At 34.9% G+C, this 24,918-nt stretch overlaps 1 protein-coding gene across 1 annotated transcript in view; it reads right to left on the bottom strand.

The window, feature by feature from the left end:
• LOC131177883 (uncharacterized) overlaps nucleotides 1–3,655 on the bottom strand; it is a 52,709-nt gene extending 49,054 nt beyond the window's left edge. Inside the window, exon 1 of the mRNA XM_058143050.1 lies at nucleotides 3,521–3,655. Coding sequence (XP_057999033.1) covers nucleotides 3,521–3,655 — 135 coding nt within the window. The remainder of the gene's footprint in view (nucleotides 1–3,520) is intronic.
• Nucleotides 3,656–24,918: the final 21,263 nt, after the last annotated feature.

The following is a 24,918-nucleotide window of genomic DNA, read 5'->3' as shown; positions in this document are numbered from 1 at the left end:
CTGAGAATGAAACCAGTTCTTCAAAACTCACTGAAGATAATGAACCCTCACAAATAGATGAGTTAGCAACTTTTTCTTCCAGTTCTAACTCTAGTTCAGAATCTGAACCAAATACAAAACAAGTTAACATGATTTCGAAAGACCAAGGTTCATCTTAGAAGTCTTAAAACATGTTGAAAATCCCTAAATACAAAAAGAATTTTTGGACAAACTCCTAAAATCTTTTAAAGAAAAATCAATTCAAACAACTTCACTTCTCCTTTTCACAAGTATAAACACAGATGACCTCACTTCCATACTTGGAAGAAAGAAACTTTCAAAACAACTAGTGGCCATTCAAAATCTCCAAGAAGAAATAAAAATAATAAAAATTGACCTCAAAACTTTAATAGAAAAGCAAATGGAAGACTAAAAAATTCTTTGAAACTTACTTTCAAAATAATCTCAAGAAGAATCTGAAGATGATGAAGAAGCTCAAAATATAGAAAATCTAGAAATGTTCATGAGGATTTTCTCTTTGCCTTAAAATAGATTCCTTTTAGGAAATATTAGTTCAAATTACAATCATCTTCTCCAAAGATTTCAAAATCAACATAATTGCCTTTTCTGATACGGGAGCAGATTTAAATTATATCAAAGAAGGAATCGCTCCAAAACAATTTCATGAAAAAAAAATGAAAAACTTTCAGTTGCAAATAATTCAAAAATGACCATTAGCTATAAGACTGAAGCCTTTATAGCTAATAATCATTTCTTGATCAAAACTTCTTTTGTTTTAGTAAAGTAATTCTACCATAGTGTAATCTTAGGGACTCCCTTCCTCAATCTGATCACTCCCTACAAAGTTAACTATGATGGTATTTCTTTGAAAATAAAAGGAAAAAAAAAATCTTGTTTTCTCTTTTATAGAAAAACTAAAAACCAAAATCTCAACCTCATAAAAGCTTGTTCCATTTATAAGAATGAGATTAGTGTTTTGATAAAAGGAAATAAAAACACTTACAATTTTTAAAACAAGATGTTTCTCTCTAGAAAATTGAAATTTTGGATTTCAAAACTTAAATCGAAAAAGAAATTTGTTTTGATTTTCCAAATGCTTTTTAGAACAAAAAATAACATATGGTTGATTTACCATATAAAAAAGATTTTAATGAAAAATAAATCCCTACAAAAGCCAAACCAATCCAAATGAATTCTGACCTTGAACAACATTGCCAACTAGAAATTCAAGATTTATAATCAAAAGGATTTAATTATAAAATCTAGATTACCCTAGAGTTGTGCAGCTTTCTATGTAAACAAAAATGTAGAAATAGAAAGAGGAACTCTAAGATTAGTGATAAATTGAAAACCTCTAAACAAAGTTCTTAAATGGATTAGATATCCTATTCCAAATAAAAAAGACGTCTTACAAAAATTGCACTCTGCATTTGTATTTTTAAAATTTGATATGAAATTAGGATTTTAGCAAATACAAATTCATCCAAAAGACAAATATAAAACTGCATTCATAGTACCCATTAGACAGTATGAATGGACAGTCATGTCATTTGTTTGAAAAATGCTCCATCAGAATTTCAAAGGATTATGAATGAAATCTTCAATCCGTATTCAAAATTTTGCATTATCTATATTGATGATGTTCTTGTTATTTTCCAATTCTATTGAACAACACTTCAAATACCTCAAAACATTTTTTCATGTTGCCAAAAGGAATGGATTAGTCATCTCCAAATCAAAGATTTCTCTTTTCCAATCTAGAATTAGGTTCTTAGGTCATTATATTACTCAAGGAACTATAACACCCATTGAGAGATCTTTGGAATTTGCAAACAAATTCCCAAACAAAATCTTAGACAAAACTCAGTTACAGAGATTTTTAAAAAGTCTCAACTATGTCTTAGATTTTTATCCAAATATTTGTGTTATAAGTTAAAGAAAAATCCTACTCCTTGGACAGAATAGCACACTTAAGTTGTTCGCCAGATCAAAAACTAGGTCCAAAACATTCCTTGTTTATATCTAGCAGATCCTTTAACTCCTAATGTAGTCAAAACAGATGCCTCAGAGTTAAATGTGGTGGTATTCTAAAACAAGTTCAAAATGGGAGGGAATACATTGTACAGTTCCATTTTACACATTAGAATGATTGTCAAAAGAATTATTCAACCATTAAAAAGGATATTCTTTTGATTTTCATGAGCATTACAAAATTTCAAAGTGATTTACTTAATTAAAAGTTTTTATTTCACATTAATTGCAAATCAGCAAAAGAAGTTTTACAAACAAATGTATAAAACATTGCCTCTAAACAAATTTTTGCAAGATGGCAAACAATCCTTAGTATTTTATATTTTGTTAATGAATTTATTAAGAGAGATACAAATTCCATTCCAGACTTTCTAACTAGAGAGTTTCTTCAAAACAAAACTTGATGGTTCACAAAAACAAAGGAAAAGCCACAGTCTAAAACCCAGAAACCCAAACCCTACAAAACCAACTTCTTCAAGCCAACCCAGCAAATCATGGATTGATATGATAAATGAAAAAGAAAAAGCCCTAACAAACTAGTCTCCAGAAAAATAGTTATAAATCCAAGAATAGATAGAGTCACTATCCAAATCTCCAAAATTACTTTTGGCATTACAAAACATTTCACAGGTTCAGACTCCACAAACCCAACAAGGTATGATTCCTAAACCATTTTCCAAAACTCTAGAGAAAAGAAATAATTCTTCTCAAAAAACCCTTTTTCAAAGCAGTTTTTCTTAAATTATTTTATCTCAATTGAATGATTCAAAAAAGACTTTTGAGTTTTTTTCTAAAATCACATTTTCAAAACATAATGACTATAGAGGATGAATTTTATGACAAAAATCCCTCTATGACAAAAAACCCTAACCTTATTACATGGCAATCCTTAAAGTCATAGAGTCAGCCAAATTCAAATACTTTTTCCTTAATAAAAATCATGCTGACCCAGCATATTCAACTTGCCATATACAAAAAATCATTCACCCTTAAGAATGGGGCCAAAGCCTTTCTAGCCAGCTTCAAAACCAAAATAAATCACTGCACATCCTTCAACTATTAGGATTATCAATAGGCCTAGTTCAATACATTTCTCATACAAAATCATAAGAATAGCCACTTATGGCTATTCTATTTCAAAACCAACATTGATATTACAAAAATCCCTTCCTGGTTTGTTTAATGGTGGAATTATTTTGGACCTCTTCACCCCAAAAATATAAAAAAGTTTCACCTTGTTCAAATAACATTTCAAACCCTCTGAAAAAGAAAAAGAGTGCTCACCTCTTTTCCTTTTTTGTACAAAATTTTACCTTAGGTCCTTGTTTGGTTCCTCAAATACCATTAACAGGATGGCATCAATGTTCTTGCCAAGAGATTTAAGGTAACATGGTGGGACCCTTTCAATATCCCAAAAAAAATCTTAAAACTAGCCATTCAAGGTTGACTCAAATCCCAAAATCTTCTACTAAGGCCTTCAAACTCTAACTTCCTGGCCCAAAAGTTGCATGCTTTCAGCCCAACTTGTAGCAGCAAAAACTGAAGATGAATACTTTGCAATCATGAAACAGCTTTTACAAATTAGGTCTGATACATCTATAGCGGATTCAGATTCAGAACCCATCATCGACCTCTGATGAAAATGAAGATCACTACTATAGAATATTTTCCGTTATCAGACGATCTTCCTAAAAAAAGTACAAAATGCTTTCAGCGGATGTAGCACATGCAGACAAGCTACTTTTACAAAAATCTTTCAAATCCAGCTTTGCAGAGGCTCACAGCTAGCACTTCATGGACTACACAATGAGCATTCACAAACTGCATAGCAAAATTCAAAATTCCAAAGCTGCCATCTAGACCTCCTTATGAGGAGAACGCTTCCTCATTGAAGGGGCAGAATTGGAGACAGAATCTTAGAAAGAGTTGAACACAACTCTTCTAGCTGAGCACTGTTGTACAAAACCATTCCATTCTTCATAGACCAATCTCCTATAACTCCTTCAAATTTAATAAAATACAAAACTTTTAGTAAGTGCAAACTCTTTACTCTTTCATATTTGCTGATTACTACATATTTTGGTTTCTAATCTTTGTATTCTGCTCATATGTTTTCTGCATATATATAAAGTGAGTGATCAAGAGATCACCTCAATCCCCTTGGGTTTTTTGGGTAAGACATTGTCTAAATACCACTTTAGGGTTTTTAGTGGGGTGAAAGATGCCTTGGTGCCCCTTAGGGTCTTTAAATGGGTGAGAAATCATTGGATACCCCTTTGGGGTAATAAGAGGGTGAGAGATCACCTTAGTGGCCCTTAGGTTCTTTAAATAGATGACCTAGATACCCCTTTGGAGTAATAAGTGGGCAAGATATCACATTAGTGCCCCTTAGGGTCTTTAAATGGGTGAGAAATTGCCTAGATACCCTTTTGGAGTAATAGGTGAGTAAGAGATCTCCTTAGTGCCCTTTAGAGTCTTTAAATATGTGAGATATCGCCTAAATACCCTTTAAAGTAATAGGTGGACAAGAGATCACCTTAGTGCCCTTTAGGGTCTTTAAACGGGTTAGAAATTGCCTAGATACCCCTTTAGGGTAATAGGCAAGTGAGAGATCGCTTTAGTGCCTAGTCAGGTCTTTTATTGGGAGAGAAACCACCTAGATAAATAATCATATCAAATAGTCAGAAGTCTTCATTGATAAAATTTGCGTAGGTTACAAATATTTCATGCCCATGGTAGATCACCACCCCTGGGGTAAGCGATCTTGTAAGATCATGGGCAGATGACTTTAGATAAAACATAAGGACCCTCCTAATTACTTTCGAGCTTGCCGGCCCTAGCTACTCCTCATGAGACATCTGCTCTTTTCATAACCAAATCACCCACTATGAAAGATCAATGCTTCACATTTTTGTTGTACACCCGAGCCATCTTTTGCCTATACTCGGCCATTACATGCCCTCATAAGCTTTCAACTTGATCCAAATTAAATAAGAGATCTTCTTCATTTGCAGCATTCTTCTGATTCTCAGTTCGAGCATTGAGCATGGCTATTTCTGCAGGAATAATAGCTTCTAAACTATGTGCTAAGGAAAATGTCATCTCCGATGTTGCCAACCTGGAAGTAGTTTAATATGCCCACAAAACGTGTGGTAATTCATCTAGCCACTTTCCCTTGATTTTGTTCAACCTTTTTTCCAAACCATTCGAAATAGTATAATTAGTGACTTTTATCATGCCATTAGTTTAGGGATGGTAAGTAGAGGCGAACCAGAGATTAATGCCTTACTCTGAATAGAAAGACCTAAACTTACAACTTCCAAATTGAGTGCCATTATCTGTGATAAGCACTTTAGGAATGATAAATCTACAAAATATGTTTTTCTTAACAAAGGTGATTGCCTTATTAGTGGTGATAAGCTATGTAGCTTCGGCCTTGGCCCACTTAGTAAAATGATCAATGGCTACAATAACATACTGTCTAGATCCTAAAGCCTTGGGAAATAGACCAAGGATGTCAATTACCCACTAATAAAATGGCTATGGACTACTAATAGTAGATAATTTGTCTGTTAGAATGCTAGGAATAAAATTATGTTCCTAACACTTTCGATATTTTTCAACTAATTCCTTTGCATCATCTATCACTGAAGGCCAAAAATTTCCTTGTCTAAGAGATTTTTTAACGATGGTCCATGCACCCTCGTGGCTACGGCACAGACCTTCTTAAATGTCAATTAAGATCGCCATCCCTTCCTTAGGAGAAACACATTTCAACTAAGGTTGCAAAAAGGATCTTTTTAAAGCCATCCATCTATGATACCATAACCAGAAGATTTCTGCACTGTCTTTTTGCCTCGAGAGGGTTATCAAGCAATATGCCTTTGTTAAGATAACAAAAAATTAAAGTCATCTAAGTAGTTTTGATGTTAATTAGTAGTGTCTCCCTTAATCAATAATTAGAATGGTAATTTCCTTCAAAGGTGTTAGTTGGGTTAAGTGTTGCTCACCTACAACTGCCATTTTGGCCAGTGCCTCAACTTCATTATTTTTCGATCTTGGTACTTGCAGAATAGTCACCTCACTTGAATTAAATCGAATCTCCTGCATATATCTTTGAATTATCGCCTCATACCTTGCCAAGTTTGAGTATTTAACTTGAAAATTACTCTAACATTGATTAACAACCAATTTTGAGTCACAAAAAATAGTAACATTTGGGATTCTTACCTCTTTCACAATTTGAATTACCATTAGGAATGCCTCATATTCTACCACATTAATAATGGCCTAAAAGGCTGTCTGAGCTACATAACAGAGCTTGATGCAACAAGGTCCTTCTAACACAATTTCAATCCCAACTCCTACTGATCCTACAACTCCATCAACCCAAACCTTCCATTCTTCCTTTACTTTTTTTTTTCTTCCTGTACGAACAGTGTCATTTCTACTACAAAATCGGCTAATGCTTAAGCTTTAAGTGTCTCTCTAGTGACATATCTAATATTGTATGCACCCAATATCATTGACCATATAGCCGAGCGGCTTAATGTCTCTGGGTGATGCAATATTTTTCACAAAAGATAGTTGGTTCAGAAAATAATAGTATGCGACTCGAAGTATGGTCTTAATTTTATTGCTGTTGATAGTACTACAAAAGCAAGTTTTTCGAATGCTGGATAGTTCAGCTGGACCACCTTTAGCACCTGGCTAGTGTGGTAGATTAGCCTCTACCCACTGCCTTCTTCCCAAACCAGAACTAAACTAACTATTTCTTGAGTAACTACAAGGTACAAAAACAAGACTTCGCCTAGCCTAGGTGAGTCAAGAAGAGGTGGGTTAGTAAGAAAATCATCAAAAGCTACCTAGCAATTGTATCCCCATTGAAAATGCCTGCTTTCAGGGCTTAATAAAAAGGCAAACATTTTCGAGCTGAACAAGATATAAACCGATCTAAAACTATTACACAGCCATTCAACTTCTGAATTTCCTTCTGAGGTGGCTTCATGTCCATGATTGCTTTAATTTTCTTTAGATTAGCTTCAATCCCCCCCTCTCTGATACCATATAACCCAAGAACTTTCCCGCCTTGAATCCGAATGCACACTTATCCAAATTCAACTTCATGCCTATTTTATCCAAAATGTCAAAAGCTTCTTTAATGTCCCGTGCATGATCTTACATCTTCTTACTCTTGATAATCATATCTTCCACGTACACATCCACCGTTTTCTCGATCAGCCCCTCAAACATTTTGTTCACCAAATGCTGGTAGGTGGCTCCGGCATTTTTTAATCTGAATAGCATGACCTTGTAGTAGTATACCCCTAAATCTATATTAAAAGCAGTCTTTTCCTCATCATCTGGGTCCATCTTGATTTGATGACATCCCAAAATTGCATCGACTAATGAACACACAACATATCCTACTGTTAAATCCACCAATTGATTTATTGTAAGCAAGGATAATGGTCCTTAAGACAAGCTTGATTAAGGTCAGTAAAATCAACACATATCCGCTACTTACCATTAGACTTCTTAACCAATGCCACATTAGATACCCAACTTCCCTAATCAATCTTGCCTTTAATAACTTATTTACCTCATCCTTGACCACCTGCTGCATATATGGGGTGATGCATCACTTCTTTTATAGAGCTAGTTTGAAATTCAGATCTATGTTCAAACTATGCATCATTACAGAGGGATCGACTCCCCTCACTTATTTTGGACTCTAAGCAAAAGTCTCAACATGAACTTTTAAAATTTTGATGACTACCTTCCTATCCAGTCCTTTGAGATCAGTTTCGAGCTTGATGCTCTTTCCTAGGAACAATTGTATATTCTCAATGTCATAAACTAGCTCTAGTGAGATATGGGACTTTGGCTTTTCTAGGAGATCAATAGGGAAAGTAGTCCTATTAGCCATTTTGATGGACTGCCTATAACACTCTTGAGCTGACTGTTGACTTCCCTGAACTAGAGTAACTCCTTTTATTACAAACAACTTCATGCAAAAATAATCCATGTTAATCCAAATCCCATTACTATTTAAAATTGGCCTCCTAAATATTACATTATAAGACAAAAGAATGTCAACAATGACAAACTTAGCATAAATGTTTCTTCGAAAGTTACTATCACTTAACCCACAGTGAGGTTAACCATTCTTGCACTGGGATTATTTTATCTCCCAATCCAACCAAAGGATAAGCTACCTTTGTGAGATCCTTCCTCTATAATCTTAGCTTTTCATACACTTAAAGAGTGATCAGATTGACAGAACTACCAGTATCTGCTTGAGTTATCCTTATAGTGTACCTGTTTAACAAAATATTCACTAAATGGTCAAAATGAGGATGTTTTACCTGCTCGTAGTGCTAAAAGTGATTGGATCTGAACATAAAGCTTCTTTTTCCACTAAGAGGACTTTTAATCTCTCAGTATTGTCCACTGGTCTCTTTTCTTGATACTTGTAATTATCTGGTCCTCCTACAATGACATTAATAATGCCCATAGGTTTTTCCTCAATAGCCTTGTTTGACTCTTTATTTATCGAACCCTCATCTTGCCTACTTCATGAGCGATCATATCCAGTAAATTTTTTTTAAGCTGCCATCTCTAACTAACTGCTCGATCTCAGCCTTGAACTACCTGCACTCGTTAGTGGTAAGACCATGATCATCATGGAAATGATAATACTTAGATCAATCCCTTTTTCTAGCACTTTCAATCTTGAGCTTGCATGGCCACTTAGTATCCTAACCTGTTTTCTGGATCCATATAAGCATCCTTGCCCTAAACGCATTAAGAGGTCTGTAAGAGTGGTAGCACTCCTTTCCTAATTAAAAATCATGATCCCAATTATAAGATCACCTGTCGCTACTGTAGCTCCTCTTCTCATACCTCTTCTCATTACTATATGATGATCACCTCTCTTCCCTAAGGGTTGTTCGCTTGTCATTAAGCTTGATATCTTTTTTGAGCTCATTCCATTCACTATTGATAATCCTATGCTAGATTTTTAATCAAAGAATCAACAAATTTCACATTCCTAACCACTTTTTTTGATCGCCTCACACGCTATTTCATGTTTGAGATTCTCAATCTAAATGGCATTAGTTTTAATCTAGAATTATAATCTTGAAGGGATTCCCCCTCCATCTACTAAACCTTCGTGAGATTAGAAGAGAGCTTTCTTAGCGGAATACTGCTAACAAACTTATTTTCCAATGAATTTTCCAGTTGATCAAAGCTTTTAGCTGATCCCATCGGCAGTGGTTGATACCATTTTTAGGGAAGTCCTGTTAAAGTAGTTAGAAAAACCCTACACAAAATATAACTATTAATGTTTTCTAATAGCATAGTAGTATAAAAATTAGCAAGATGACTACTAGGATCAGTGGTAATCGGCAATGTAAATTTTGGTGGAAAAATTTCAGCTGATATTGCCTCACAAAAAGGAGATCTAGCACCCATGCCAAAATCATCATCATTGGCATGCTTGTGGTACTTTTTGATTGCTTGGGCAATCTTTTGACTTAACATTGTATCCTTACTATCGAATTCCACCTCCCTAAAATATTCCCATTTTAATTTTTCCTTATTACCTCCAAATCTATCTTTCTGAGGATGTTCCCCAAGAAGCACTGTTGGTGGAGGTGGCAAAGGAAATGGTATTGTTGGAGTTGTTAGTGCACTTCCTCTATTAGATTGCTCATATCTTTCCCTAAGAGTGCTAACATTGCCTCCATCTCTTTAATTTTTAAGAATATGGAATCTTGGGAGGAATTTGTGTTTCCCCTTGCTAGAACTCCCTAATTATGGACTGTTAATGGAGCTTCTCCACCTCGAGTCCAAGTTCCCACATTGTCAGCAATGGCCTCTGAGCCTTCTCTTCCAAAATGCATGCCTGTCTCAGCCATTAGAAATTGACAAAAACTAGTTAACAAAAATGATGAAACCTAAGAAAACAAGTAATAGAAACAAAAATGATTGAAGATGAGGAATTTGCCTAAGACAAATGGCATTTGTTCCCATAAACAATGCCATTGATTTTGCTTAAGATTTTTGAGCCTAGAGTGGATCAAACTCTATTTGGAATTAGTGAGAAAAAGTGAGGTTAGTGGCCTGAATTAGGCCACTCTGATGCCTAATTCAATAAGTGCCAAATGAGAAAGCAAATACCAACAAATGAACAAATAGAATGATTATAAAGAATAGTACCTTTTCTTCATTCTAATCGAGATCATGCCAGCTTATGCCAACTCATTTTCCTCTATTCTTTGCAGAGAAGTCACTTAATATTGCCCTATATTCCTGCTATAATATAAGACATGCTATCCTCATGTAACCAACTCATAACTAATTATTACCCTGACCGAATAATCATCTGACATTTCATCCAAACATCTCGTGACCTATCTAAACTCCTGTTGTTCTATCCGAACATCATGTGATTTGTCCAAACTCCTAATGTTCCATCCGAATATCTTATGTTTTATCTAAGCACCTTCCCATTAAGGCACTCCATTTCCTTCCTATCTCGATAATTTGGGCCATTTATTTTTTGGTTCATAAATTGGGTCGTACTGTATCACTTTGTAAATTTAAACATCAGCCTAAAAAATCTATATCACATATGCTAAAAGGCAATCCATGAGACTACACACAGAAGGAATCTGCTCAGCTTTTTTTTATAATTATGGTCAAGATATTTTCAAGCCAATTTTTGCACATTGATATAAAGTCATCTTTTTGAATAATTTTAAAGACACACTTCCTCACATCAGTTTAATGCATTCAAGATAAATATTCATAGAGTGCTCATTAATAGAGTAAAAAATCTTATTGATAAAGAAGGGGAGCACCAAATCATTTATTGATGTAGCTCAATGATTCTGATTTATGCATAGGGCATACAAAGTCTAGCCTATATGCCTTGTGTCATTGTGTCTATACTTCTAATCTGGTATTGACTTATTCCAGCTACTAAGTGGTTGACCTTTACGGATTGCCACACCTTAGTCTCCAATTAGATTGTGATCAATTTGTTACGGATTAATGATGTGGTTAATTAAGGGCATCTTGTGGCCTTTGTTATTTGGTGTTACATGCTAAAGACTTTAGGTGTGTAAAAACAATGCTCAATTTAACCATGATTACATGGAAGTTGATGCCATGGTACAGGATGTCCTTGGTGCTGCTTTGGAGTTTAGATGAGCTTCAAAGGCCTTGGATACAAATATGAGTTCTTATTTAAGGAAGGAGACGTTATGGATTTTTAGCATAGCTCCTCTATAGGCCTAATTTAAATTTGCCACAAGTAGTACTGAAAGGAGGGGACAAGCTTGCTTATGGAGGTGGCTACTCAGTGACAATTTAAGGTGTTGAATTAGTTTGCAAATTAGGGTAGATGCACAATTCCAATTATCGAGTTATGGGTTATTTTAGAAGATTCAGGGATGGGCAAATGAAGTGGTATTTCAAGAGCTATTTTCAAATGCAATAGCCTAAATGTAGTTACGCGTGAGTAATAGGTCAATTTAGTTCCAAATCTAAACAGACTGCAAATACTAAATAACTAAAAAGTGTATTTTTATAGACCTAATTGAACTGAACTTATAGTGAAATTGAATCAAACTGAATTGAAAAATTCAGTTCGGTTTGATCAATTGGTTATGACACTTTCTTTGGTTCCATTATAAAGTAAAAATCCATAAATAAAACTCCTCAAATCTTAACAAAATGTCCCCCTATCACTATGACAACACAAATTAAACCAAACAATGAAAAGTAAGAAATTAACTCAAATAATGATATGAAATACACCATACACATTGTTATTTTCACAAATCTGCAAATCCTCAATTATTCAACTCTATAACACAAATCACTAACACAGCAACAGAGAGAAAGCATGTTGAAAACTTAAAATCAGGCAAGGTGAGGCGAGGACAAAAATCTTAAACCTGCAACGAAAGAAGGTAATAACCATCGACCCATGAATTGAATGACTAAAAAAATGGTAAAAAACCCTTTTAAGCCAAACAATTACTCTTATAGTCAAATAAATTATTGTCAATTTAATTGATCCTTTAAGCTCCTAACATTTACTCCTAGAGTTAATAAACTCTTGTCATGGAAGCATGCCTGGCACTGTAAAAAGCCAAAAGCGCTTCCTCTCTATACAAAGTCAGTATTTTATGCATACATGCTATCCTTATATTTGCATTCCCTAAAAACCTTTCATTGGCAACCAAGTTAATATTCCCTTAGCCCCATTACAACCCTTTTTAAAGACCTTTTGATCTTTTGAAAAGTGCATACTATATTAGTGGAGATAGGAAATTGAGATATGCCTATGGGGTTGGAATTGAATTGCTTCATCACAATTACTCAAAAAGAGGCAAATTTGGGGGAGTTAGTGTTTCTCAAATCTATCCTGATAAAACAAGTTATTTGTGGCTTATTAATGGTCTTGTATAGAAGAATAATTAGTCGAAATGCCATGAAAAGAGGTGAAGTTCTAAATAGGCAGCTATTAGAACCCTTATGCCTTGAAAGAGGGAAATTGGAATGAAGGTTGGAGGAGTTCAATTCTATGCTTATTAAATTGTTGGTTATATTCCTAAGTATCCCCTGAAATGTGTTTTAAAAAAGAATTTTGCTTTGCTTGAGGACAAGCAAAAGTTTGAGTTTAGGGGTATTTGATGCACTTGAATTGCATAGATGTTTTAAAGCGCATTTGTATACTATTTCATAGCATTTAGGCAAGTATTTTTATGCATAGTAGCTGATTTCATTAGTTTTTGTAATTTCTATTGTCAAGCCCTTAATTTCATGTTTTCTGCATCATTTTAGGTGTTTGAGTGAAGCCCCAGAGTATGGGAGTACAAAGGAAAGCTTGGAGAAGTCAAGAGACAGAGAATTACTGTTGATATAAAGTACATGGGTCATGTAAACCAAGCCTCAGACCCGTGTAACTCTCTGCCACAAGAAAGCCAAGAGAATAAATAGAGAAACACAAGTACACGGGTAGTGTAAGTAGACCCATGTAATCTGTAGGGACCCGTGTAAGTCTCTGCCGGGGACAAGCTTGAAGCACCTTATGGGAACAATAGTACACGGCCCGTCAAACCAGGCCCATGTTGTTGGCGCAGACTCGTGTAACTTTCTGTGCCAATGCAAGATTTTGCAATTCTCCTCTAGCAAGTTACACGGCCCTACATTACGGGACCCATGTAGTGACACACGGGCCGTGTACTATGCGGCAGCCAATTTTTTACTCGAATTCCCGCTCTTGTTTCTTGATTCAAATGAGACTCCTAAAGCCTTTCGAACTCAAAATGGCCTAACCCTAGAGCAACCAATATAAATAGGAAATAAAACATCAGAAAAAGGGTCGTTGGGAGTGCTGCTGAAGGCTGCTGCTATCGGGTTCTACATCAGTACCAAAAGAAGTTTTCTAGCTGAAGCTCCACAAGATCAAAGCTGCAAACTCTCTTTGGTTCCTTCATTTCATCTCCCTAGACAGATCTTTATTGTTTTTATTTCTTCTGCATGATTTGTTTTTCTTACTGTTTTTATCTTTTATCATGATGTTTGTTGGACTCACCATGAGTGAGTAGTTTTCTTATTCTGGATTTGGGAGAGTAGCGCTTGTAATTATTATTATGGATGAACACTAAGTTTTATTTATTGGATTTGAGATTCGTTTCTTGATTTAATTTCTTGTGATCTTAATGCATGATATGTGCTGGTACCCACTTAGCCATGATTGTAGATGTTAATTAAATGATTGAAAGGTGAAGATTAACATTAGAAAATCAAGATCATGAACCTAGGAATTCTGACTTAGACATAGGCTGACACCTTTGTGGAACTTCAAAATTGGTCAAAATTTTTAAAGGATTTTAATTAATTTAATCGCCACGAAAGTAGGGTTTGAGTTAATTAGAATACACCCTAGGTGCCTTGAGAGAGGATTTAGGATAACTCAGTACTGATTTCCATCAAGGAAAATGACCCTTAATCCAGTAAATAAGTTAGATAACATCCATAGAAAGATTCAAGTGTGAAATATTAATTCTAGAATTGTTTCAAATAAATCACTTCGTTTTAAGATTACCATTTTAGTGTTTTAAGTTAACAAACTTCATTCCCTAAGTATTCTATAGCCTAGATAGTCAAAATTACTGTGTAGATTGGTACTTGCTAAACAAAATCCTCATGGGAACGATACTCTACTCATCACTTTATTACTTGTTAGCGATCCGTGCACTTGCAGTGGTAGCAAAGTAGCGAAATAATTGTAATCATGTTTATTCCCAAGTTATTTATATGAGATGTAAATAAGATGGAATGATGAGTCTCATGTCATATAACAAACATGATAAGCACTTATGCATGATAAGTAGGCCGAACCAGTGAAACTTATGACAAGCACGTAGAGTTTACTATTGTTAATGCATTGTCATAAATCATATCAGCGCATATAATCTTTAAACCTGAGATAACACAATTATCTTGCATATAGGTGGTTTGAGTTTAATACTGCTTTCATACTTGTATTGTGTATGAGTATATGGGCATGTGTTAGCTCCTACTAGTTATATATGGAGGTAGGTATTGATCAAGATGGAATCTGTTACCCTAAGTAAATAGGGATAAAATCCGATGTTCATTTAATTATTCTTGATGTTTCAAGTTCCTGGCCAGGACAGATAGATTTAATCAGAAAAGAGTTTCTGATAAGAAAATCTTTTTAATCAAGAATTAGAATTAAAAGAGAACATAATATTCATAGCAAATGGGGTTTGACATAAACCATGACTCCAGCTCGAATTGGGATTTTGTGACAGAGAGATTTTAGTGTATGGTAACATATGATAAAAGGTTCATTTAAGAAATTCTTTATTACTGATTAGGTGGCCATGGCATGCGATGCTAGGTGTTAACCATGGTCTATGAGATGCCTAAAATGGCTTAGAGAAATCTGATGATATTAAGAGTTAATATTATATCTCATTGCTAATTAGTGAAGAGCCTAGTGAGTCACATACATACACAAGTAATCACCAAGTTAAATGTGATTTAATTAATTAGTTAAAGAGTTTAATTGATTAATTAAATAAGTTTCATTTGCAATTAGATTGCAAAGTCCCTAGCCTAACTTGAAACCAAATCTAGGTTATTGGATGTATAGTATAAGTTAAATTTATATTTAAAGTGTTTAAATATGAATTTAATTATGAGAAATTAATTAATAGAGATTAATTAATTAATTTATATTTGATATAAATTGATTAGAAGAGGAGAAATAATTATTTTGGATTGAGAACTCAAAACTACAACACAAGGGTAATTTGGTCATTTCACAGAGTGACATGTGGCACCATGAGATGGTAACTGCATTTGTCCTCCAATCATGTAAGATGATCAAAGTCAAGATTAAACCTAGCTTTGACAATTGGTTTAATGTGATTAGGTCAATTAAAATTAAGGTGCAATCAGAAGATGACATGTCGCAAGGGTTTTAAGTGATGACCTAATTATATAATGTGATGCTATGAAAAAATGAAAAAACAATTTGATTTTTCTCTCAAAGGTGCTGCCACCCAAGAGGCTCTCTTCCTCTCTTCTTCTTCATCTCTCATCAATTCAAAGAGAGTTGCTCATATTCTCTTGAATTAAAATTGCTAGAAATTGTTTCTAGTGTCCAATATATATCTACAACCTCCCTAAAGGCAAATCCCTATTTTCTAATTGGTTGGCAAGGCTTGAGAAGCTATTCAAGGGGCTTCCATTGGTGATCTTAGAGTGGACAAACTAGAGGGACAACATTTGGGGTCCTAGGTGCTTCCCAAAGCTACCAAACACATTTACAGTGCATCAAAAGGTTAGTGCACATGTTCTTGAAATAATCTAGGGTTCTAATGAATTAATTTGTTAATTCTAAAATCTTAAATGGCGAATGTAGATCCAAATACATATTAAAAGTGTTTTAATATGCAATTGAACATTGAAATCAATGAGGTACATAATGAATCTTGCATGATGCATGAGATCCTAGAAGAAAATTTTTGAATTCAATGTTCTAATCTGATAATTTTCATGCTTCTGCTCCTTCATGCATAACACCCATATTTTCAATCATTTGTCTTCTATTAATAAAATTAAGTTATAAAGAGAGAGAGAGAGAGAGAGAGAGAGAGAGAGAGAGAGAGAGAGAGAGAGAGAGAGAAAGGGTTAGGGAAAGTAGTAGAGAATTTACCTCTTAGTTTATGTGACAGGAATGGACGTTAACTAAATATCTATCAATCGCTGGTAAGTCACATGATAGAGATTAGGTCTCTTTGACCTAAATTTTCAATATATTTACTTTAAGAGTGACTGTCAAGGGCTTAAATGGATCAACTAAATTAACAAGGGCTTATTTGTCTCTAATTGTAATTATTAGGGAGTTTACATAGATCAACTAAATTAATAAGAGCTTACTTAACTCTAAAAGTAATTATCAGAGGCTTAAATGGATTAATGAAATTGATAAGGACTTGTCGACTCTAAAGTAATTCTCAAGGGATTAAAAATCTTTTTGCACAAAAAAAAAAAAATAATCTTGGTCTCACCTTGTATCGAAGAGAAGAGAAGAGCAACAGTTAGCATCAGCTTACAGTAGAGTAGTCAGCATTATCTAGTGAAGGCAGAGATATATCGAGCTCTAATAGTCCAGTTGAAGGGTGGGTGGGTGGGATATGGCATTGTAATGGTTAAGGGGGAAATGGGCAAGCGGTAGAAGATGTAGATGAAGTATAAAGACAAGAGGGGAAATTAAGAAAGAATATGGCTAGGGTTCATGAAGAGGGGGTGGGTTTCTTATTCTTGAAGAAACTTGGGGTGGGCTAGGCTTGGAGGGACACTGGACTTAGGTGTAATAACCACCATTTTTCGATATTGAAATATCTGTCCTTGATTAGATATTCTAGTAAAAAGCAAAATTTCATTGACAAGAGAGTGGGGGTAAGATGTGAAAATGTATTTATGTATGTGCAATATGTTCGAAATGTGCTTAAGAAAGAAAAATATTTTAAAAATTTTATTTTCTAAAAATGGTTGTTTTGGGCAGAAGGAACTTTGGCTGCCAAAGGATAGACTTTCAATTGCTGAAGTCCTTTTTATGGTTTAGATGGGCAGAATGGACTCTCGTAGCCGAAAGTATGGATTTTGGCAACTGAAAGTCCCCCCACTGTCAAGGGTATAAAGAGACCACAACTCATTTTATACCCCAAACACTTGGGTTTTCCTTCTTTCCTCTCTTTCTCAACTACTAGGACATACAAAGAGCTCTTTGAAGAGATTTTCTTGGGTTTTTAAAGATCTAGAGGGGGGATTCTTTCATTTTAAAGTGTGGAAGAGCATATTCAAGTTTTGAAATTTTGGTTCTCTCATTTCCATGCTCCAAGAAAAGAGGTAACTTTCTTTTCTTCTTGATCTAATGCGTAGATCTAAGAAAGTTAATAACGAATGAGGTTTCTATAACTTTAATTTCCTGAAAAGTTATTTCAAATCAAGTTTTGGGAAATTTATGCATATTAGGGCTAGGATTTTGTGATTTTATGCTGAAATTGTATGTTTTATGATTAGAATAATTATGTTTTTAAAATAGTTATGTTTAAGTGTTATGGGCCTTAAATGGCCAAATTCCCATGATGGATTTGAAGAAATCCATGCATATGCTATGTTGGGTTTAGGGAATGTAATACATGCCTTTTTTTCAATGTCAGAATATCTATCCTTGACGAAATATTCTAGTAAAAAGTAAAACTTCACTGACAAGGGAGTGGAGGCAAGGCGTGAAAATATATTGATATATGTGAGATGTGTTCAAATGTATTTAAAAATAAAAAATGTTTTAAAAGTTTTATTTCCTAAAAGTAGTTGTTTTGGGCAAAGGGAACTTCAGCAGCTGAAGGACAGACTTTTGGCAGTCAAAGTCCTTTTTATGGTTCAAATGCCTATTTGGGCAGAACGGACTCTGGTAGTCAAAAGTATGGATTTCAGCAACCAAAAGTATCCCAACTATCAAGGGTATAAAAGGGACCACAACTTATTTTCTACCTAAAATACTTGGATTTTCCTTCTTTTCTCTCTCTCTCAATTATTGGGGCATAAAAGGAGCTCTTTGAAGAGATTTCCTTAGATTTTTTAAGATCTAAAGGGGGACTCTTCCATTTATTCATAAAAAGTTATTTTAAGTTAAGCTTTTGGGTTTTTGGGTAGATTTCTATGGCTTTGTGATCTTTCATTGAAGTTACATGTTTTACAGTTAGAATAGTTATGTTTAAGAGTTATGGGCCTTAAATGGCTAATTTTCCATGATGGATTTGAAGAAATCCATGCATACACTATGTTGGGCTTGGAGAAAACCTAAGATTTGAGTTATTGATGAATGTATGTGGGTTTAAGCATATTTTCAAGTTGTTTTAGGCCCTAAAGGTGTGTATATGTGATGGGATTATGTTTTAGAACCTTGAAATGAGTTTTGGTGTTAATGGGAGAACGATCTATAGGTTTTTGATTTGGAAATTCTAAAAATTCCCAAGTTCAGCTGTCAAAAGCTAGAGGTATAACAGTTAAACCTTACAGTTCTCAAAATATCTGAGAATTTACTAGGTTCAGCAGCTGAAGTCCTAGACTTTAGTAACCATAGTAGCTACTGCCCAAAATTGGGTACTAAAGTTCCAAGGTTTGACAGTGGAAAACTAAGACTTTGGTAACCAATGCCCAAGACTCCTGCAGCCAAACTTAGTTCTACCCACTTTATTTCTCCTTCAATTTCGAGGTTCTAAAACCTAATTTCATGGTTCCTAAGGGCCTAAAATAGGATGTTTATGATATGTATAGATTTATAAAACCTTTTATAACATAATAGGGTTTGATTTTTTATGATTAGGTTTGAGGGAGTCGGAAGGGTAAGGATTCAAGGATAGCTCCCATTTGAGTAAGGTGGTTGATAGGCTACAAAAGGTGAGCAACTATAAACTTAATAAAATGAAAACTATTTATAGGTAATTAATGAGCATCCTCATGCATCATGTCATATTTATTTATGATGTATGCATCTAAAACATGAATATGTTGCATAATTACATAACTTATTATTGGTGTATTGATGGATGTTGGATGACCCACTAACTCCCCTCATGTTATGATTATGTAACGTTACATATATTATGAATCCATAAGTAAATCCCAAGGGAAGATCATTAAGTTGCCCTTCGAGGGAGATCTGTAAGTTACCCTAGGATACATGACGCAGGTTATGTTTAAAAGGAAACTTTGGGGAGTTTCTAGTGATAATGTCCATCTTACATGAAATATTTGTGATGTGAAAAGCCACGTGAACGATGCATTACACATGTATGAATGAATGATACAATTAATGATAGTTAGTTTACTCACTAAGCTTATGTAAGCTTACCCCATTCCCCTAACTCCTAGATGTAGGGTTGCAGGACTAAAAGAGTTCCTTGAAGAGAAAGAGCATCAAGGGTAGCCTTAGTCCTTCCTTTATGTATGATGTATGGGTAGATGGACATGTAATTTATGAATAAATAGTACAGTGCTAGTGATTAAAGGAAATTGAAAATATGTAATATTTTTAGGTATGATGATGATGTATATGTTATGTTAACCCTTTTGAGGGTATGCATGTTGAACCATTACACTTTGGATCTTATGCATGTTAAGGTTCAAATTATGAACCATTATTATGTTTTGAGTGTTCATGTATGGATGAAAAGACTAAGGTGTAATGATTTGAATTATGTTAAATGGTGAGATGCAAGAATGTATGTATGTTTCTCAGGTTTTATCCTTACCACTACTTCCGGTATCCTTAAGCTAACCTAATCCCTAACGCCAGTAACAGCCCCTGGTTTGAGTCATTACAAAGTTAGTATCAGAGCTTTAGGTTAGATGAGTGGACCTAGATGCTAGTAAAAGTATAGAAGATAAGTGAAAGGAAGTATGTCAACTAGCACAGTTAGGAAAATACATGTCCAATAGGATTGAGTACCTGTATGTTATATGATGAATGTTAATGCGTATGTTAGGTTTCATGTTATGTCTAATTATGTGTTGTGTGTTCATGTGAATACACATGAGCTTTTTATGTGCTCAACACTTCTTGTTTGCTTTCAAAAATGCCAGGTTCAAGACAATTCACTAGGTTGATCAGTGCTCCATGTAACACCCCTATTTGCATAGCCTGGTATATTTCACTATTCCGGTGACCGGTGTCAGTCCGGATAATTAAGGGGATTAGAACCATACTTAAGACAACTAGATAAGCCCTGAACACAAATAATTAGTAATTGCCGATTAGTTAAGTATAAATAAGAAAAACAGAACATAAGAAGTTAAACGAGTCGAAAGTCACAGCGATGGGTGACTTTCTCGTGAAGGACTGCGAAGTTAAATTAAACTCAAATTTCAAACCGTAAAATGTGACGCTGCGGTCCTTAGGACTATTGCGAACACAGTGGAAAAGAGAAAATCACGAAAAAGGATGGTTAAGTCAGTCAAATAATTAGGTCAATGAGCCGAAAGAAATATTGAATTATTTGCAAACCGGGTTGAACCGGCGAAGGGCAATTTGGTCAATTGATCCCGAGAGCTGACTCCTGACCTGACTGTTAAATAAAATCGAAGAAAAGAAAATTTCAGAATCAGGTATTAAATTAAAGAACTAATGGAAAAATAAATAGAAAAAAAAAACAAAAAGAAAAAGTGAAAAAGGTGATGACATCATGCATGATGTAATAAACATAATAATAAACAATTAAATTTTGGATAAATTATGGGTCTTCTATAAGGATAAGTTTATAAAAAAAAAAAAGAAAGAAAAAAAAAGTAAAAATAGTTGTCTTCCTCACCATTGCCGTCTCTCTCTCACTCTCTCCCTTACTCTCACTTAAACCTCCATTGAAGCTCACTTTGAGCTTGGAGAAACCTTAAATTCAGCCATAGAGATAGTAAGCTCCTTATTTAAACCTTGTTTATGAGATTTGAAAGGAAGATTGAAGAAGCAAAGGAAAGGAAAGAAAGAAGAGAATTGAAGAAATTAGAGGTAAGTAATCTAGTTTGAGAAATTTAGTTTCTTAGTTATGTTTTTAGTTTAACTAACCTAGAACTCAACTTAAAAATGAAAGTAAACACTTGTTAAGGGACCATAGGAAATTCAGCCAGCCTAGGGAGATATTGGATTTGATGGAAAATATTGGAATTAAAGTGTTAGAGAAGTTGGTTTAAGTGTGTATATGTGATTTGTGTAGTTGGATTGCATGAATTGTGATGATTAAACAAATTAGGGTTTTGGCACCTAGGGTTTTAGAAGCCAAAAATGTGAGAACTGGTCAATCGGTGTGTTTGACCTTGTTTGAGATGAAAAATGGTCATTTGTGAGCAATTAAGATGTGTTGGAAGTGTTGGAAGTGAGTTTGAATTCGGATTGAAAATGGTCATGGTGCCTGAGGGACCAAAACTGAAAATTTACAAGTCCAATTGGTATGAGACCAATTGAGAATGAAAATAGACACAAAATGGAATATTTTTCATTTAGGAATCAAGCCCAAAAAGTGACCATCGCCTAGTGAACAAATTGACCAAATCTGGATTTTTGCAGTCTGACCTGTACAAAAATGACCAAATTAACAGTGTTTGTTCATTTGTTCATTTGGCCATAACTTGGGCTAGGTAGGTCTAAATGACCTGAAATTTTACCAGTGGATAGCTGAGATATAGACCTAAAACTTTCATGAAGAACACAAACCCAAATTATGCCCTTAACCAAGTCATTTGGCCACCCAAAGTTGGTGACCTAAAACTGCCAGAACCAATTTGGTGCCCAAAATTCTGGGTTAAGTCCAAGCCGGCAGCCATGATTCAAACGGCTATAACTTGAGCTAAAAAACTCCAATTGGAGTGATTCAAAAAGGAGAATAAAGTTAAGACAATAGAGAACATTTTCTACGAAGAAAATTTTGTCAAATTCTAACAGCAAAATGACCAATGGAACAGTGCAACCTAAGATACCAAAACTGAAAATTTGCAATTTTGCCTAAAAGACCTAAGTTTTAAGAAAATGACCAAAACCAACAAATTTAGTGACCAAAATGTGGTATGTGGGTGAAGTTGGAATTCCCATACCTATTAAGCCTTAGAAAGTCAACAAATTGACTTGAATAGTATAGTGAATAGTAACCCCGAAACACAAATTTTAAAGAACATGAAGTTTAACATATATAAGCCAGATAAAAGTGAATTTGAATTTATTTTTGGATTTATGCTAAGTTATGGTACTGAAACACTGTGAAACTGTGTGTTACAGCTGAAAAAGGCTCGGAAAGTCTAAGAGACTGAGTCAATGCCTAGAGGCCACTCACGTCAGGTTTGTGCACAATAAACTCTATTTCAGCATTTTATCCTTGAAAAATTGTTTTAGTACGCATTATGAGTTTAAGAACTTTTGTGTTGCCACTTTGTGATGAGATTGTAACTTTGGAAATTGATTTGATTTTTGTATGCAATATTTGAATAAAATGTTTGAAGTAGATTTTTTATTCACACTTAGCATGATAGTGCCTTATTATTCCTCCTCCATTTATGGGGTTGAGATCGATTATTTTCCTCCCTCTCTGGTTTACCAGTTGAGGTTATAGATTGGATGAGTACTCAGCATTAATCGGAAATTTTGATTAGTGGGGTTGTAGATTGCTTTGTCGTGGTGTACAACGCGGCATTGATAGAAAATTTTGTGTCATGGCTTAAGTTGTGTATGAATTTGCAACACTGTGTTTATTAAATTATTTGACCCAAATTTTTTTATAATGAGCTTTGATAATTTATGAAATGTAATTGTACAACATTTAAATTGTGTTTTGTCAATGAATGATTTATGTATTGTATTTTAAAATTTTTATTATGAACCACTGAGTATTTTTATACTCAGCGATAGCTTATTTTGCTGTCGCAGATAAGAGCAAGGAGAAAGCAGCAGAGTGAGCTGCTACTGATATTGAGGACATATTGAGGACTTCACTGATCCTTTTTGTACGGGTATTTATTTATACCCTTGTAATTAATTGATGTAAAAATTATAATGTTTATGTATCAATGTAAAGTAGAGCAGTTATATAATAAATTGTAATAATATTTTTTTTGTATTTAATATCTGTAAATTAAACTTGTGATTGTAAATTAGCTTTATTGAATGAAATAATGAAATATTTTGAGATGACAAACTGGGATTAAATTGTGAAATTAATTTGAAGTGGAATTGACTTGAGTTATGTTGAATTGAGAATATTTGAAGGTTGGGAGTTGTGGAAAAATTTATTGGAAGTGTTTTTACAGGTTTTTGAAGAACTGTTTTCTCCAAATACAGACAGCACTCTGCCGAAATTTTTATAAAATTTGCGAAAGAATAAAATGGACAAAAATTTTTACTAATTTTGAGACTTCAATTAAATGTTTTTAATTCCTACCAACACGCTTACCACTTTCAAAATGTAAGAAAATGGTTTTAAAATCCCTTGTAGTGTACTTAATGAATTATCGGTAGGTGAAGTTTGGTAGTTCATTAGGTATTCTACGGGATCATGTTATGCCTTACAGAGGGGTAAGGTGTGACATGTTTTAGTGGTATCAGAGCATGGTTTTATAATAAATTTTGACTATGTATGTGAATATTTCTTTGATAAGTACAACTGCTCAAGTGTCTTTAATTGATACATATGACATATTTACATCATGAATATGCACTAATGGAGGTCAACCTCCTTGTGTTTGATCTCAGGAAATAGAAATTTTGGGAAAACAGAATGAAAGAAGGAGATCATTCCGTGGAACAATCTGTTAAGGCTGAGGTTCAAGAGGAAGCCCCAACACTCCAGAACGTGAGTGGGTCAGCCACTCCAGCTCCTACTCCAGCACCGCAGTTTTCAGCTCAGTTTGCACAGCAGATGGCTGCGTTTTTCCAACAAATGGCAGGAAATGTGCCACCCTAAGCCCAGATGCAAGCACCTATAGCACAACCACAGCCCTCGGCTCGACAATATGAGAAATTGATGAAATTTGGGGCCACTGAGTTTAAGGGCACTATGGATCCACTGGAGGCAGAACAGTGGTTCGAGCGAATGAAACGGGTTTTCAAGAAGCTGCAGTGTGCAGAAGAGCTGAAGTTCGAGTATTCTGTTTCTTTGTTACAAGGGGATGCATATGAATGGTGGAAGACCATCCCCCACAGCCTAGTAGAACCTCCAGTCCTTGCTTGGTCAGACTTTTTGAGTGAGTTTCGACAGAAGTGGGTCCCCAATGCATATGTGGATATGAAGTTACAAGAATTCCTGAGTTTGAAACAAGGGGACAGAACCATAGCAGAATATGAGAGAGACTTCTCTTGACTGAGCCACTACGCTGGAAGCTTAGTCTCCACCCCTAGAGATAGATGTAAGAGGTTTGAGGCCGGGTTAAGGCCGAATAAGAGAATGCAAGTTGTGGGTTTCCGACATCAGAATTTCTCTGAGTTGATCTCACAGGCCCTGTAACTAGAAAGGATAGAATCAGAAGGGGCAGTGAAGAAGGGTACAGAAGAGAAAGAGAAGACTGAAAAGACTACTGGTCAAGCACCTGAAAGTGGTTCAGGGAAGAGGAAACAGTCTGGGGGATCTAGCTTTCGCAGATCTGGCAAAGGCAGATTCTCTGGCCAAAGACCACCTCGGTCTGGTCAGCAGGCCCAATAAGCTTCTCGAGGATCTTTATCAGTCCGGCAGTGTGAAACCTATGGTAGAACATACGGTGGGGTGTGTTTCAAGGCCATAGGTG

This window comes from Hevea brasiliensis, chromosome 2, assembly GCF_030052815.1.
Source record: "Hevea brasiliensis isolate MT/VB/25A 57/8 chromosome 2, ASM3005281v1, whole genome shotgun sequence".
Classification (NCBI taxonomy): Eukaryota; Viridiplantae; Streptophyta; class Magnoliopsida; order Malpighiales; family Euphorbiaceae; genus Hevea; species Hevea brasiliensis.
This window is presented reverse-complemented; position numbering and strand designations above follow the sequence as displayed.